The following is a 12551-nucleotide window of genomic DNA, read 5'->3' on the forward strand; positions in this document are numbered from 1 at the left end:
GCACAAGGTCCAGAATCACATAAGCACAACTCATCTTCATATCAAGGTGATAGTTATATTTCATGTGCGAAAGTGATGTACATTGTCTTTGTAAGTAACTGGCCACCAAAGACTAATATGTCTGCAGTTTTCAAGAGCACTGACTTTACCCATATTATATATATATATATATATATATATATATATATGGTCGTTATTATTGACTGAGTATTTTCCTGAAGAAATATTGGGAATATTTACAGTTTTGTGAAAACGGATTGTTAATTAACTAAGGAAGTGAAGATAAACTGCATGTCGTCCTTATGGCTGTACTTGCAGGAGAATGTGAACCTGTCCAGATGACACACTGTATAAACATAACCACCTATAACTTTACAACCTTTCCCAACTACCTGGGAATGCAGAATCAAGTGGATGCCGCCAACGAGGCAGGTGGATATAAATACCATGAGATATGGACAAGTGATTGCTATGCCTATGATCTGGAGTTTTTGGTGCATTTTATTTACGCCTCCTTGTGAGAATGGGAAAATTATCCCGCCATGTCGACGTTTTTGTTTGGGTAAGTCTAGCTCTGTCCTCTTTTTGTCATCTTTCTTATGATTAACCAAATACTCATATGCTTGTTCCGATATAGCCATTAGGCCTTTGCAAACGTTCTAAAATTTCACACTTGGATTTATTCGCACATCTTAAATATCCACATGCTAGAGTCGTTGAACCCGATCTGTGTCTGCTTTACTATTATTAGTTGATCATTGTATAACTATATGGTTTCACGTGTTCGTTAATGATAAATCCTTCATTTCCTTCAATTTGTTTTTAAATGTGCTTTACATTTCAAATATCCACATGTCTGAGTAACTATTGCAAGCAGGCGACATTTTCCCTCCAGCTTGTTTATAGGTACTGAGGGATTTGAAGTGTACAGCCACTCTTGCCTTTGCTGATGTACTCGTGATGTCCAAGATGCATGGCTTCTGTCATAAACAGACCCTTCACGGTTCATGCGAACTGATTAGATTACTAAGCCCAAGCCTTATAGAATCAAGGAACAAAAGCCGTTCTGATTTATGACACGAAGGTGTAAAGTTGCTGATAACGGAGTCCGTGACATTATGCCTTGAGGTCGTATCTCAGTATTAGCTGTGTACCACCGATTTATTGTGAAGCCTTCTGCGCTTGTGGAACACTCTGTAGAGGCATTTATACATAGCTTGACCAATAACTCTTATTGGATTAAAAAGTAATTCAGAACAAGTGTCCCTGAACATAGCTGTGGGCACGGCTATCACAATACGCCTACCGTGAGTCTCATCCGACATTTGACCGTGTCTTAGTTCGGTCGTACAGAGTATTGTTCACGGCACACGACTAATGATGCGTGTACTAGCAGTGGCCTGCATATCCTCTGGAACAAGGAAGCTATGGGCTGGAAAATTGGCCGGATATAAGAGCAGGAAGACGGCAAGTCGTTAGTTATCCTGCTTGAAAAGCCTTGCGTGTCTTCTGGACAAGGCTTTTGGACCACCAAACTCCACTTTCTTTGACTTCATTGAATGTCATGCGTTGGCGAACGCTAAAATTACTGGTGTTGGGCGGATTGTCATGTGGATACCACGTCTCTTCTCATTCTAGTTGCCACGGGCTCGGAGATCTCTGTCTTATTAGCTTATTCCGGCCCGACAAGAACAAGCAGAGACGTTTCCAGCCTTCAGACGTGCTGGTACTCGGCTTGCCACAGCCGGTGCGGTTCTTAGCTCTGACATATATAGGCCCTGTCTGAGAGGTTAAGTAAATTCACTGGTCACAACTAGACGTTTGTCTATCACAATTAAAACCCCGAAGACGTTCTTGGAATACAGCCGTGGCAGTGAATACAGCGCCAAATACAAAACTTCATAAAGAGTATACCACACTTACTCTTAACCACAGATTAGCGATTGAGATGCGAACTTCCTGTGGGTTATTTGCGTGATTCAAATTAACCTTACCGTGCGTATTGTCCTATTTTCATTGTAAACTATCTGAAATCAGCCTCGATATGTTGTAGTAAAGCAAATATATAGAGATTCGTCCATGGATTCTTGTACTGAAGGCAGTATGTAAACGTTATGAACATTAGAAAAAAACATTCATAAGATGAGTCATCGCACATCCTTATGTTCCTCAGATTCTTATCCTGAACCCATTGTGTAGAACCTATGATAATGTAATCAAACTTACATTGTAAATAATATCTTATAAATCTGTGCAAAACCGTTTACCTTTACTAAGGCATCATAGAAAAGTACATTATGCATCACATCTTTATACTGAAGCAATCATATAAAAATACATCCTGCATCACACCTTTATACTGAAGCAATCATATAAAAATACATCCTGCATCACACCTTTATACTGAAGCAATCATATAAAAATACATCCTGCATCACACCTTTATACTGAAGCAATCATATAAAAATACATCCTGCATCACACCTTTATACTGAAGCAATCATATAAAAATACATCCTGCATCACACCTTTTACATCACACATTTATACCGATGCCATCATATAAGATGTATGACACATAACATCTTTATACTGAAGACATCATATACACATACATGAAGCATCACACCTTTATACTAAAGCAATCATGTAAACACATATCAAGCATCACATCTTTATACTGAAGCCATCATGTAAACATACATCGGGCATCACACCTTTATACTGAGGCCTTCATGTAAACATACATTAGGAATCACACCTTTATACTGAGGCCATCATGTAAACACACATCAAACATCACACCTTTATACTGATGCCATCATGTAAACATACATCAAGCATTGTACCTTTATGTTGAGGCCATCATGTAAACACACATCAAGCATTGCACCTTTATACTGAGGTCATCATGTAAACACACATCAAGCATTGTACCTTTATACTGAGGCCATCATGGAAACACACATCAGGAATCACGCCTTTATACTCAGGCCATCATGTATACATACATCAGCCATAACACCTTTATACTGAGACCACCATCTATACATACATCAGCCATAACACCTTTATAAAACAACCAAAATGTGAACGTGCATCATAAAACTCTTTATGTTGAAGCATTTAAGCACCCATCAGCAGGATCTTATTCTGAAGCTAGTGTTAAGACAACCGTCGTCGAACTTTCATGCATCACTTAAATAGACATCCACCAGAGTCCCATACTGAAGCTATTGTACAGATATTCGTCATCTACTTCTTATGATGAAGCAGCTGAATAGACATCCACCAAAGTCCCATACTGAAGCTATTGTACAGATATTCGTCATCTTTCTCTTATGATGAAGCAGCTGAATAGACATCCACCAGAGTCCCATACTGAAGCTGTTGTACAGATATTCATCATCTATCCCTTTTGTTGAAGTAGCTGAACAGACATCCACTAGAGTCCCATACTGAAGCTATTGTGCAGGCATTGGTCATCTATCCCTTATATTGAAGTAGTTAAATAAACATCCATCAGACCCCCACACTGAAGCCATTGTTCACATGTACGTCATCAAACTCTCTCTAAAATCCATCATACAGACGTCAACGTCTACACTGAATACATACAAGTACTCATCCAGTAACGTCCGTGCCTCCTTCTTCAGAACAGACGACGAACTGAAGTCACACTTGTGTTTGAAATTCACAGTAGAGACGTGATCGGTTGGCTTGTAAATGTCACTGCTGACATTATTCTCAGTTTAAGCATGGTTTTATTTTAAACATTCGACGGCAGGCTTATTGCGTAACGCCGATCTGCCCACATTATCGTTACTTGTAGTTGCAGATACCCGAGCACGCCTTCCATTCTCTAACAATGAAAAGCTACTTTGTTATCTTGTCTGATCCTTGAACGACGTGTCCATTTGCAGACGTGTTTGCCGAATGTTCGCCGGCCTACTCGATGGATTACAATGACGTCATCAACTGCTTTGATCTGCCAGACTCGGACGACCCGACGGTGTGTTTCCAGAACCCCTATCAACGTAAGATAACAAGAATAAATCCTGATTAGTTTTCCTGAATAACGGCATGGTTTATAGTCATGGAACTGGTGAACATCCGAAAACAGATATCGACCCTTACTGTAGCACTATCTTCCTGATATGCTGTGTTACAGTGGAAGATAATACTTAACGATGAAAATATCATAATAACGAAAAACTATGTGCACAGTTCAGTTCATGAAATATTTAAGAAACCAGATTCCTTCATTTTGAAATTCTTTGTGGTTGCTTGTATCAGTGTTAATTTGTTAAAGTTTGTAGCAGGAGTTCCCCTTACATGCATAGGCTCTTTATTTTTATTTATCTATTTATGTATTTATTTGATTTCTGTTTTACGCCGTACTCAAGAACATTTCACTTATACGACCGCGGCCAGCATTATGGTTTGGGGAAACCGGCAGAACCCGGGTTGTTTGCAGACCTTCCCACGCGCGACCGGAGAGGAAGCCAGCATGAGCTGGACTTGAACTCACAGGGGCTGCGTTGGTGGGCGGCTCCTACGTCATTGCGCAGCACGTCGGTCCCCTCTGTTTATTTTTACTAATATTAGTATTGCATCACATATACCCGGGTTGGATTATACCAAAGGCTTTAAAAATGGTACTTGTTGCTGAGAGAAATCAGGATTGGTCTGGTGTCGGTATAATGTGACTGGGCGGGGTGTCGTGCCTAGTGTCTTTAGCATGACACTTCATTGGCGTCAGTACTTTGGCAGCATGGATCCCCCTACCATGGAAGACACAATATATGTACCTGCACCTAATGTCTCCTCGTCGTTATGTGACTGAAAACTTGTTAGGTACGACGTAAAACCTTAAGCATACAGACATACACACATGCATTAACAGATGTTTTGGAAGGAATATTTTAGTATTTCTGTGATGAAGTATCAAGCTACTGTTATTAGGATATAGTAAGAAAATGTAAGCCTTTATGTAAGACTGTAACGTTTGCCTTGCTTAGCTGGGAAACCACAGGTCCTGGAGACGAAGCCGTGTAAGAGGATGGGATACAATGTTACTGCCTTCCCAAACCTGGCTGGCCAAATCGCCGAGCCCATTGCCCTGGAGATGGTCAATATGATCCAAGGTATTCAAGCTGCCACGCGCTGTTACAGGTACTCGGGTCTCTTCGCTTGCGCCGTCTACTTACCCCCCTACTCAGGAAATCAGACAGTACCTTACCACGTCATTCCACCCTGCAGGAGTCTATGCGAAGGTAAGAACCGAACACCAAACTGATTCTTACAAATGCAATAGTCTAGATCAACATCCTTTTTTAACGTGCTCACAGACATATTCTTTTTCTAACGTGTTCACAGGCGTTGCAATATTCAAAAATAAAAAAAATGTGGAAAACATACATGCAATAAAAAAAGGTTTTACTAACAGTGATTTTAAATTATCGAATGTAGAATGAACTTGTTTGTTTAGTTGGAGTTTTGCGTGAATTTCAGCACTCTTTCATTTTGTCATTTTCCGACATTACTAATTCCATGCATCGCCCTCACTAAATACTATGTTTTAAACACCATTGCTGACCGATACTTTTTCCATTGTCTTAAAATGATGATCAAGAAAACAATAGGTTTGCATATTTTATAATACGTGCTGTTGAACTCGTGGTTGATACTTTAACCACTCTACCATCGCTCTCTGTGCTTAAATAAGAAAGCCATCGAGCTTGTAGATGAAATGGCACTTAACTTGTGATATAATCTGGTGTGTCATTACTCGCTGTGTCTTTACGCCTTTAATTATATTTTAGAGTATCGCTATCAGTGTGAATTTTTTCTGGAGATCTTTGAGTCCCCATTGCCCGAGAATCTAAGCTGTAGCCAGCTGCCACAGTCAAACGACACCAATATTTGCATAGGAGCCAAAGAGTCACGAGAACCTCCTCCAGTATTACGTAAGTACAATTAGAACAGTCTCCCTTCAAAACAACGCATTCCGTGTAATGATTCGGGCTCTATTTCTCAGGATATTACAGAAAACGTTGTTTTAATTAGCCGCCAACTTCCGTACGTAACCAATACAGCATACTGACGTATTTATACATGTATATGAATCAGTGACCTCCACTTTTACTTTAATCCCATGTAGCTTGTCCTGCTGGCAACATAACATGTGACAAGAATCGGTGTATACCACGAGACTGGATCTGTGACGGCTATCAGGACTGTCGCGATAACAGTGACGAAAAATACTGCGGTGAGCATAGTACTTTATTAGGTAGTGAAGATCAGTTCTGTTTGAAATAGCGAATAAGTGCCTACCGATCAATATGCATTATAGGGCTGTATATATTTTCTCTGAGGTCGGAATTTGTCATCACATATTGTCGCAGATATGTCACGTGACGATTAACATTCGTATATACGTCAAGCTTTACTGAAAGGTGCCTGGTTAAGTTCACAGTGATTGATAAAAGAAAGAATCAACTTAGAAAGATTTTGTGTCCATTCCTCAAATGAATTACACATGGTAACAAGCTGTCATGTGGTTTACATATACTAGAGGGTAGTTTCAAAAAGCAGTTTAAACAAGTTTTTGGTCGAAACATTCGTTCTTTGTCTTTCGTAACAATAGTGCGCATGTCTATTCGTCACATGTGACGAAGCGCGACGGTAACTTGCCAAATGTCTATGGTTTACCCCAGGCACGCAGGTTCCCTCCACCCATAATACTGAGCGCCATCGTTTGAATATCAGTATAGCGATAAATGGGGCCTCCGTGACTCATTTGGTTAGCGCGCTAGCACAGCGTAATGACCCAGGAGTCTCTCACCAATGCGGTCGCTGTGAGTTCAAGTCCAGCACATGCTGGCTTCCTCTCCGGCCGTACGTGGGAAGGTCTGCCAGCAACCTGCGGATGGTCGTGGCTCTGCCCGTTTTCCACCCAAAATAATGATGACCCACAATAATGATGATGAATATAAGTGAAATATTCTTGAGTACGTCGTAAAACACCAATCAAATAATTGAATAAATATAGCGATAAATAATAATCAAAATAATAAATAAATAAATAAATATAACACAATTTTGTATTTTTTATATAATCATGTTACCTTCATTTGTAATCTGCGTTTGGAATTGACTATACTATAAGTTTATCGATCTGTTGTTCAGCCTTGTGCCCAGCTGACAAGACAAAATGCCCACCTCCCTCCAGTCAGTGTATAGAGGTGACAAGCCAGTGTGATGGCAGGAAAGACTGCTATGGAGGGCTAGATGAGCTCCAGTGTGGTAAGTGCATTGTGATTGTACCGTAAAAACATATATCCCTGTAGTGTGATGAGATTGTATTGCGATTCTCGGTTTATAAATAAATTTATTGCTTTATTTTTTTCGGTACTTCTCTCATATCCGTACAGAAATTACTTCAGAATGTTTTTTCCTCTGATACCTCCAAAAATATGCCAATGTTCACTGAGAAGACGGTTTTCGTATTGCAGTCAAACTGGAAGGGAGAGTTCGGCCGGGACTGGCCCAGGCCTTTAACCCGGAATCCAAGAAATGGGAGCCTATTTGCTCGTCTAACTGGAATGTGTCATTCAGCGAGCTGCTGTGTAAGCAGCTAGGGTATAGGTAAGCTCAAAACCAGTCTGTGGTGCTTCCAAGAATAACACACCTGTCCAGTCACTAAATACTTTTGAGTTCATTTCATCAATTAATTGAGGCTTTTACTGGTATTATCGGGAGTGCTTTTTAAAGATGTGGTAAGCCCAAACGATAGACTGGATTTTCTTATTTTTGGCAAGTTTGCCAAAAAATTAATTGCCACGATGGGGAAATCTTTCCATCAATATCGTTTCCAGATATTGTGTGTATAATATGAAAACGATGTTGGAATTGATTTCGAAACATTACTAAGGATAAACCCAGAAGTTGTTATCTCTACGCAATGTCCATGTTCTTCGTTGTATTTAGCAGTCCATCCCCAGTCGCATGCAAAATGCTTTACAAAGAAATACAGTCTAAGTCCATCATATTCGGTTTACCCTGATAAAACCTAATGACAGATTTGGCAGGTCAAAGTACTTCCCTGGTAGGTAGTTCATTTATTGTTGTCATGAACAGCAAGAACATCACATAATTCCTTCTGGTTGTTTCAGAAAGGTCCTTGTGTCCACGTACAAGTTCAGTGATGTTTTCCAGTCAGCTGTCGTAGACGAGCTATCCACCAGTCACCCAGGGAACTTAGTGCAACAATTCCTGAAGAGAAGGTACCTGGCTAGATGACAACCTTTCCCGTAAATAACTTAGAGCTGACGGTGCTTGCATAAGTCCCAAGTAAATGCAATCAACTATGCTATTCGTAATTTTGTCTTCCGCCGCGCTGGATGCTTTTGGTATCTAGACAATATAGAGAGTAATACTTCTATGCTGTTTGTTGGCATCACGGCAAATGTTATGCGTCATTTGATGTCATACAATATTATAATCTTTCTCTTTTGTGTTCCCTGCTTTATTGTCAAATATTAAGTTTTGGAGTATACATCCATGAGAATTGTTTCTTCACTAATTCAAGAAAGATGAAATAAGTTCATTTTACGGGTAGACAAAGTTGATAGTGAATTCCAACTAGAAAATGTACAGTCAGATATATACCAAATATAAGTCAGTTTATATCTCTTAAAGTATCTCTGTGCGGAGACAGATACCTTACGGGCTGAAAGAAAGGTATCAGAGTAAAACCTTGGATGCCTATATTCTAAGAGAATGCTTATAACAACATAGTTCCTAATATGGTGACATGAGCCGTATTTATCCTGTTATTTGGCATCGGCATGGCCTGTGCCATTTCTATTTCACAGCAACTTACAAGTATTTTGTCTAAAAGTTGGAAACAGAATGTAAGCTAAATACCCACTGACTGTGTATGTCTTTTTGAGATCATTGAAAACTGCTTACGTCTTCCCTTTTGGAAGTGCCAATTTCTTGCTCCATTTACTTTGTCAGTTTTTATAAAATTGTGGTTAAGCTTGTTTACGAAACCCATTCCTGGCATTACCACCGATGGCCTTGGCCTTGTTCCATAAAACAGTTGTAGACATGGGTGCCACAGACACTTCAACTACCAGGCGTTTTTTAAGTATTCGTTGTTATTTTTCTAATAGGTCATATTGTCCAAGTGGAATGGCGGTATATATAAAGTGTGGTGACATAGGTATGTATAAGTAAGAAACCTTTTAAATCATACGTTAGTTTGTTGATTTCCGTTTGTCTTATGGAACATTCTCAACTTAGTGCTGCAATATTATAATCTGACGAGTAAATAGTTTCACGGTAGTTCACAGATAAGGAGTAAATAGCAGAAATGTTTTTTTCTGAAACCCGTTCTATTGTTGATTTCAGAGTGTGGAGAGAGGCCAGCGTATGTGCCGTCTCCTCTGCGAGTGGTTGGTGGTCGAGAGGTTCGACCAGGGGCATGGCCCTGGGTTGTCTCCCTTCATGGTGGTCCTAGCCAGAACTTCTTCTGCGGCGCGAGTCTTATTGACGAAGAATGGGTCATGACAGCTGCTCACTGTGTAGGAGGGTAAGTATAACCTGAGTGATCAACATGTAAGTTCATGACATCACTCAGAACTTTACGCCACCCCCCCCTCCCCTCACACACACCCACACACACATTATCGTTGGCCACTTTTTGTATAAACCTCTTCGCTTGAATCTGACATGAGAGCCGAAACAACTCCACTGATACATGGAACGGTAAAAATGGAAAGTTGATCTTTGTGAAGATGGCGGCGTTCCGGGACGACTTGCAAGGAAGGGTAGAAACCTGGTTTAAGACACTCTAAGACACTCGTGAAGTTAACATGTTTAGGAGTAGTGTTTGGCAGAGAAGTTGTGTATGGTTTGTCTTATACACGAGAAATCAGGTGACCCTAGACTCCTAAGTCAACTTAGGTCCATTTCAGTCAAATATATTTCAAGTGTAATAAAGTCAGATTTTTAAATAACCTGTTTTAACGTCTGTGGCTTTGTTACTTATCTTCCTTGATACACCATTAATGTTGAAATAAGTTCCAACAAAAGGATGAGTTGTTCGCGCGTTATACAGGTTTTGTTAACTTGTAAATTGAGACAAGCAATGCATTTTCATCCGTCGGTTAATTTTTTAGGATGCTTGCCTTTCAATTGCAGGGTCACCCAAGATCTGGGTTCAATTCTAAGATAAGAAATATTCAAAATTCACCTGCTTCAATTGCTCTCGGGGACCTTGGTGACAAGAGGTCTTCGGCATAGCTCTCTTGTGGGGTTTGCTGCAGACCGCTTGTCTCTTACCATCATGGTCTGTATGCAATATGTGGGAATGTCCATTTGTAACTTGAGAAGGGTCGGTATTTTACACTCGGGGCTCCGGTTTCCTCCACCCAAAGACTGGCCGCCAAGTTATAAAAGTTAAAAAATGAGTATAGCGTTAAATAACAATGGAATAAATAAATCAACAAATAGAAATGTATGTTGATTTTCAGGAAGCAGACGAGTGGCGGATGGACCCTGAAGGTCGGCCATACCCGGCGGAGATCGTACTCGCAGTATCGCTTGATCCGACACGCAGATAGGATCATCATACACCCTAACTTCAGTCCGTACACCGTCGACAATGACATAGCGCTTATCCACCTTAACGAACCTGTCCAGTTCAATGACTTCGTTCGTCCGATCTGCCTCGCCCCTAAAGGGTACATCCCTCCGCTGGGTACCAGGTGTGTAGCCGCTGGCTGGGGTAAACACAACTTTAAAGGTAAGTTGTACAGTGGACATGTCCGATGTCCAAGATGAACACCACAAAAACGTTTTTCAAACTAGTACTGGAGTGGCTGCGTCTCAGAAGCAGACAGTTTTTATACTGTCTATGTATTATGGGTGACTGTTGGGCCTTTTCCCACAAAATCGTGAATTTATTCTAAAATGAGACATTGACTGATTTGCTGTACACAACAAAACAATAATATTACGAAAAATGCGCAAGGTCTACTCACACTGGTTTCGGAGATTGAAAGCTGATATCAGATTTGAGAGTGTGTGCTGTCATTCTGTCATTATTTACTGACATTTGTTGTTGACAGCCCAGGTGTATTCACGAGCCATCAACCAGGTGGAGTTGGAAATCGTGAACTGGGAGTACTGTAGAGAAGCTCTGAAGCACGCTGACCCCAAGCCTCCGCACAACCTCACCAGAAATATGATGTGCGCCGGGGGTGGACTCGACCACGACTCATGCTCTGTAAGTCTGGAATTAGCAAGAGCGAAACTCCTAATGTATTTCAATACAAGTGTGTCACGGACACACCGTCAAACGCCTTCACTCAAAGTTCAATGAATTACACAATGAATGTAAAACTCTTATTGACAAATATAGACAGGGTATTCAGGATCTGTGGTGATCTGTATCATAGCTGTATGTAAATCCGCTTTATCCGGGGCTAGGGGCTGTATACTTATCCTAGTTTTGCTACATCAACATGGTGCTATAAACAGTTGCAATCAAAGCACGACAAACATACGAATATTTTCATTCGATTGGTAATGTGATCCATGCTTTTACTAAAACTCTGAAAAATTTTTTAATTTGAATGTAACATCTTGGGGTCAAGAGCGGCCCACGCATACAAACCCTTTTTGTAACTTTAAACGCTCATGTCTTTAATGGAAATTATGTAGGATTTTGTTCTGTTGTATATCGGGGTTTTATCTGTATTTGTCAGGGGGACAGCGGAGGTCCATTTGTTTGTCGTCAGAATGGGACAGCGGACAAATGGTTCGCAGCAGGGATTGTCTCCTGGGGGGTGCTCTGTGCCACGCCCAATGTCCCCGGGGTTTACACGACACTTCCAAACTACGCTGACTGGATAAGTGATGTCATCGCTAACCACACCAAATCAGTGACGTAATCGTGATCTCATCCGGGCCATAGGGCTTTTCTGTATTCAAAACATCCACTGTTGATAACATATAGTTGTTGTTATGAATTTTATATGGTCAGTTACGTTTCGTTATACATTCTACACATATATATTCTACAGAAAATTACCATGGAAACTGGTAGTTGTTGAATATTTTGATATATGTAGGCCCGTGTAAAAGGCCTGCGGATCTGTATATAGTACCAGAGAGAGAAAAATGTGCATGGGGAAATCACAAAAACAAACGCAAACGTAGGCTACTGAAATAAATTTCATTCTCAATTGTTAAATGCCACTATTAGGAAGTCTAGTGGTAATGCACCATGTACTGTGTATTAGAAGGCTTAGTGGTAATGCACTGTGTACGTGTATTGGGAGGTCTAGTGGTAATGCACTGTGTACGCGTATTGGAAGGTCTAGTGGTAATGCGCAGAGTACCGTGCGTTAGGTCAAGTGGCAATGCACCGCGTACCATGTATTGGAAGGTATAATGGTTATGCAAGTTGTACCGTGTATTGGGAGGTCCAGTGGTAATCCACCGTGTACTAGAAGGTCTAGTGGTAATGCACCGTG

At 40.6% G+C, this 12551-nt stretch overlaps 1 protein-coding gene across 1 annotated transcript; it reads left to right on the top strand.

The window, feature by feature from the left end:
- The first annotated feature begins 302 nt into the window (after positions 1–302).
- On the top strand, positions 303–12075 carry LOC135468984 (atrial natriuretic peptide-converting enzyme-like). The gene is made up of 13 exons (XM_064747533.1): positions 303–519; positions 3924–4037; positions 5022–5276; positions 5826–5969; positions 6164–6271; positions 7192–7308; positions 7518–7650; positions 8178–8288; positions 9183–9232; positions 9421–9601; positions 10545–10816; positions 11142–11299; positions 11781–12075. Exons 1-13 carry the CDS (start codon positions 303–305, stop codon positions 11964–11966), a joined length of 2046 nt encoding a protein of 681 aa, XP_064603603.1. The 3' UTR covers positions 11967–12075.
- The last annotated feature ends 476 nt before the right edge of the window (positions 12076–12551 follow it).

This window comes from Liolophura sinensis, chromosome 1 (genome assembly GCF_032854445.1).
Source record: "Liolophura sinensis isolate JHLJ2023 chromosome 1, CUHK_Ljap_v2, whole genome shotgun sequence".
Classification (NCBI taxonomy): Eukaryota; Metazoa; Mollusca; class Polyplacophora; order Chitonida; family Chitonidae; genus Liolophura; species Liolophura sinensis.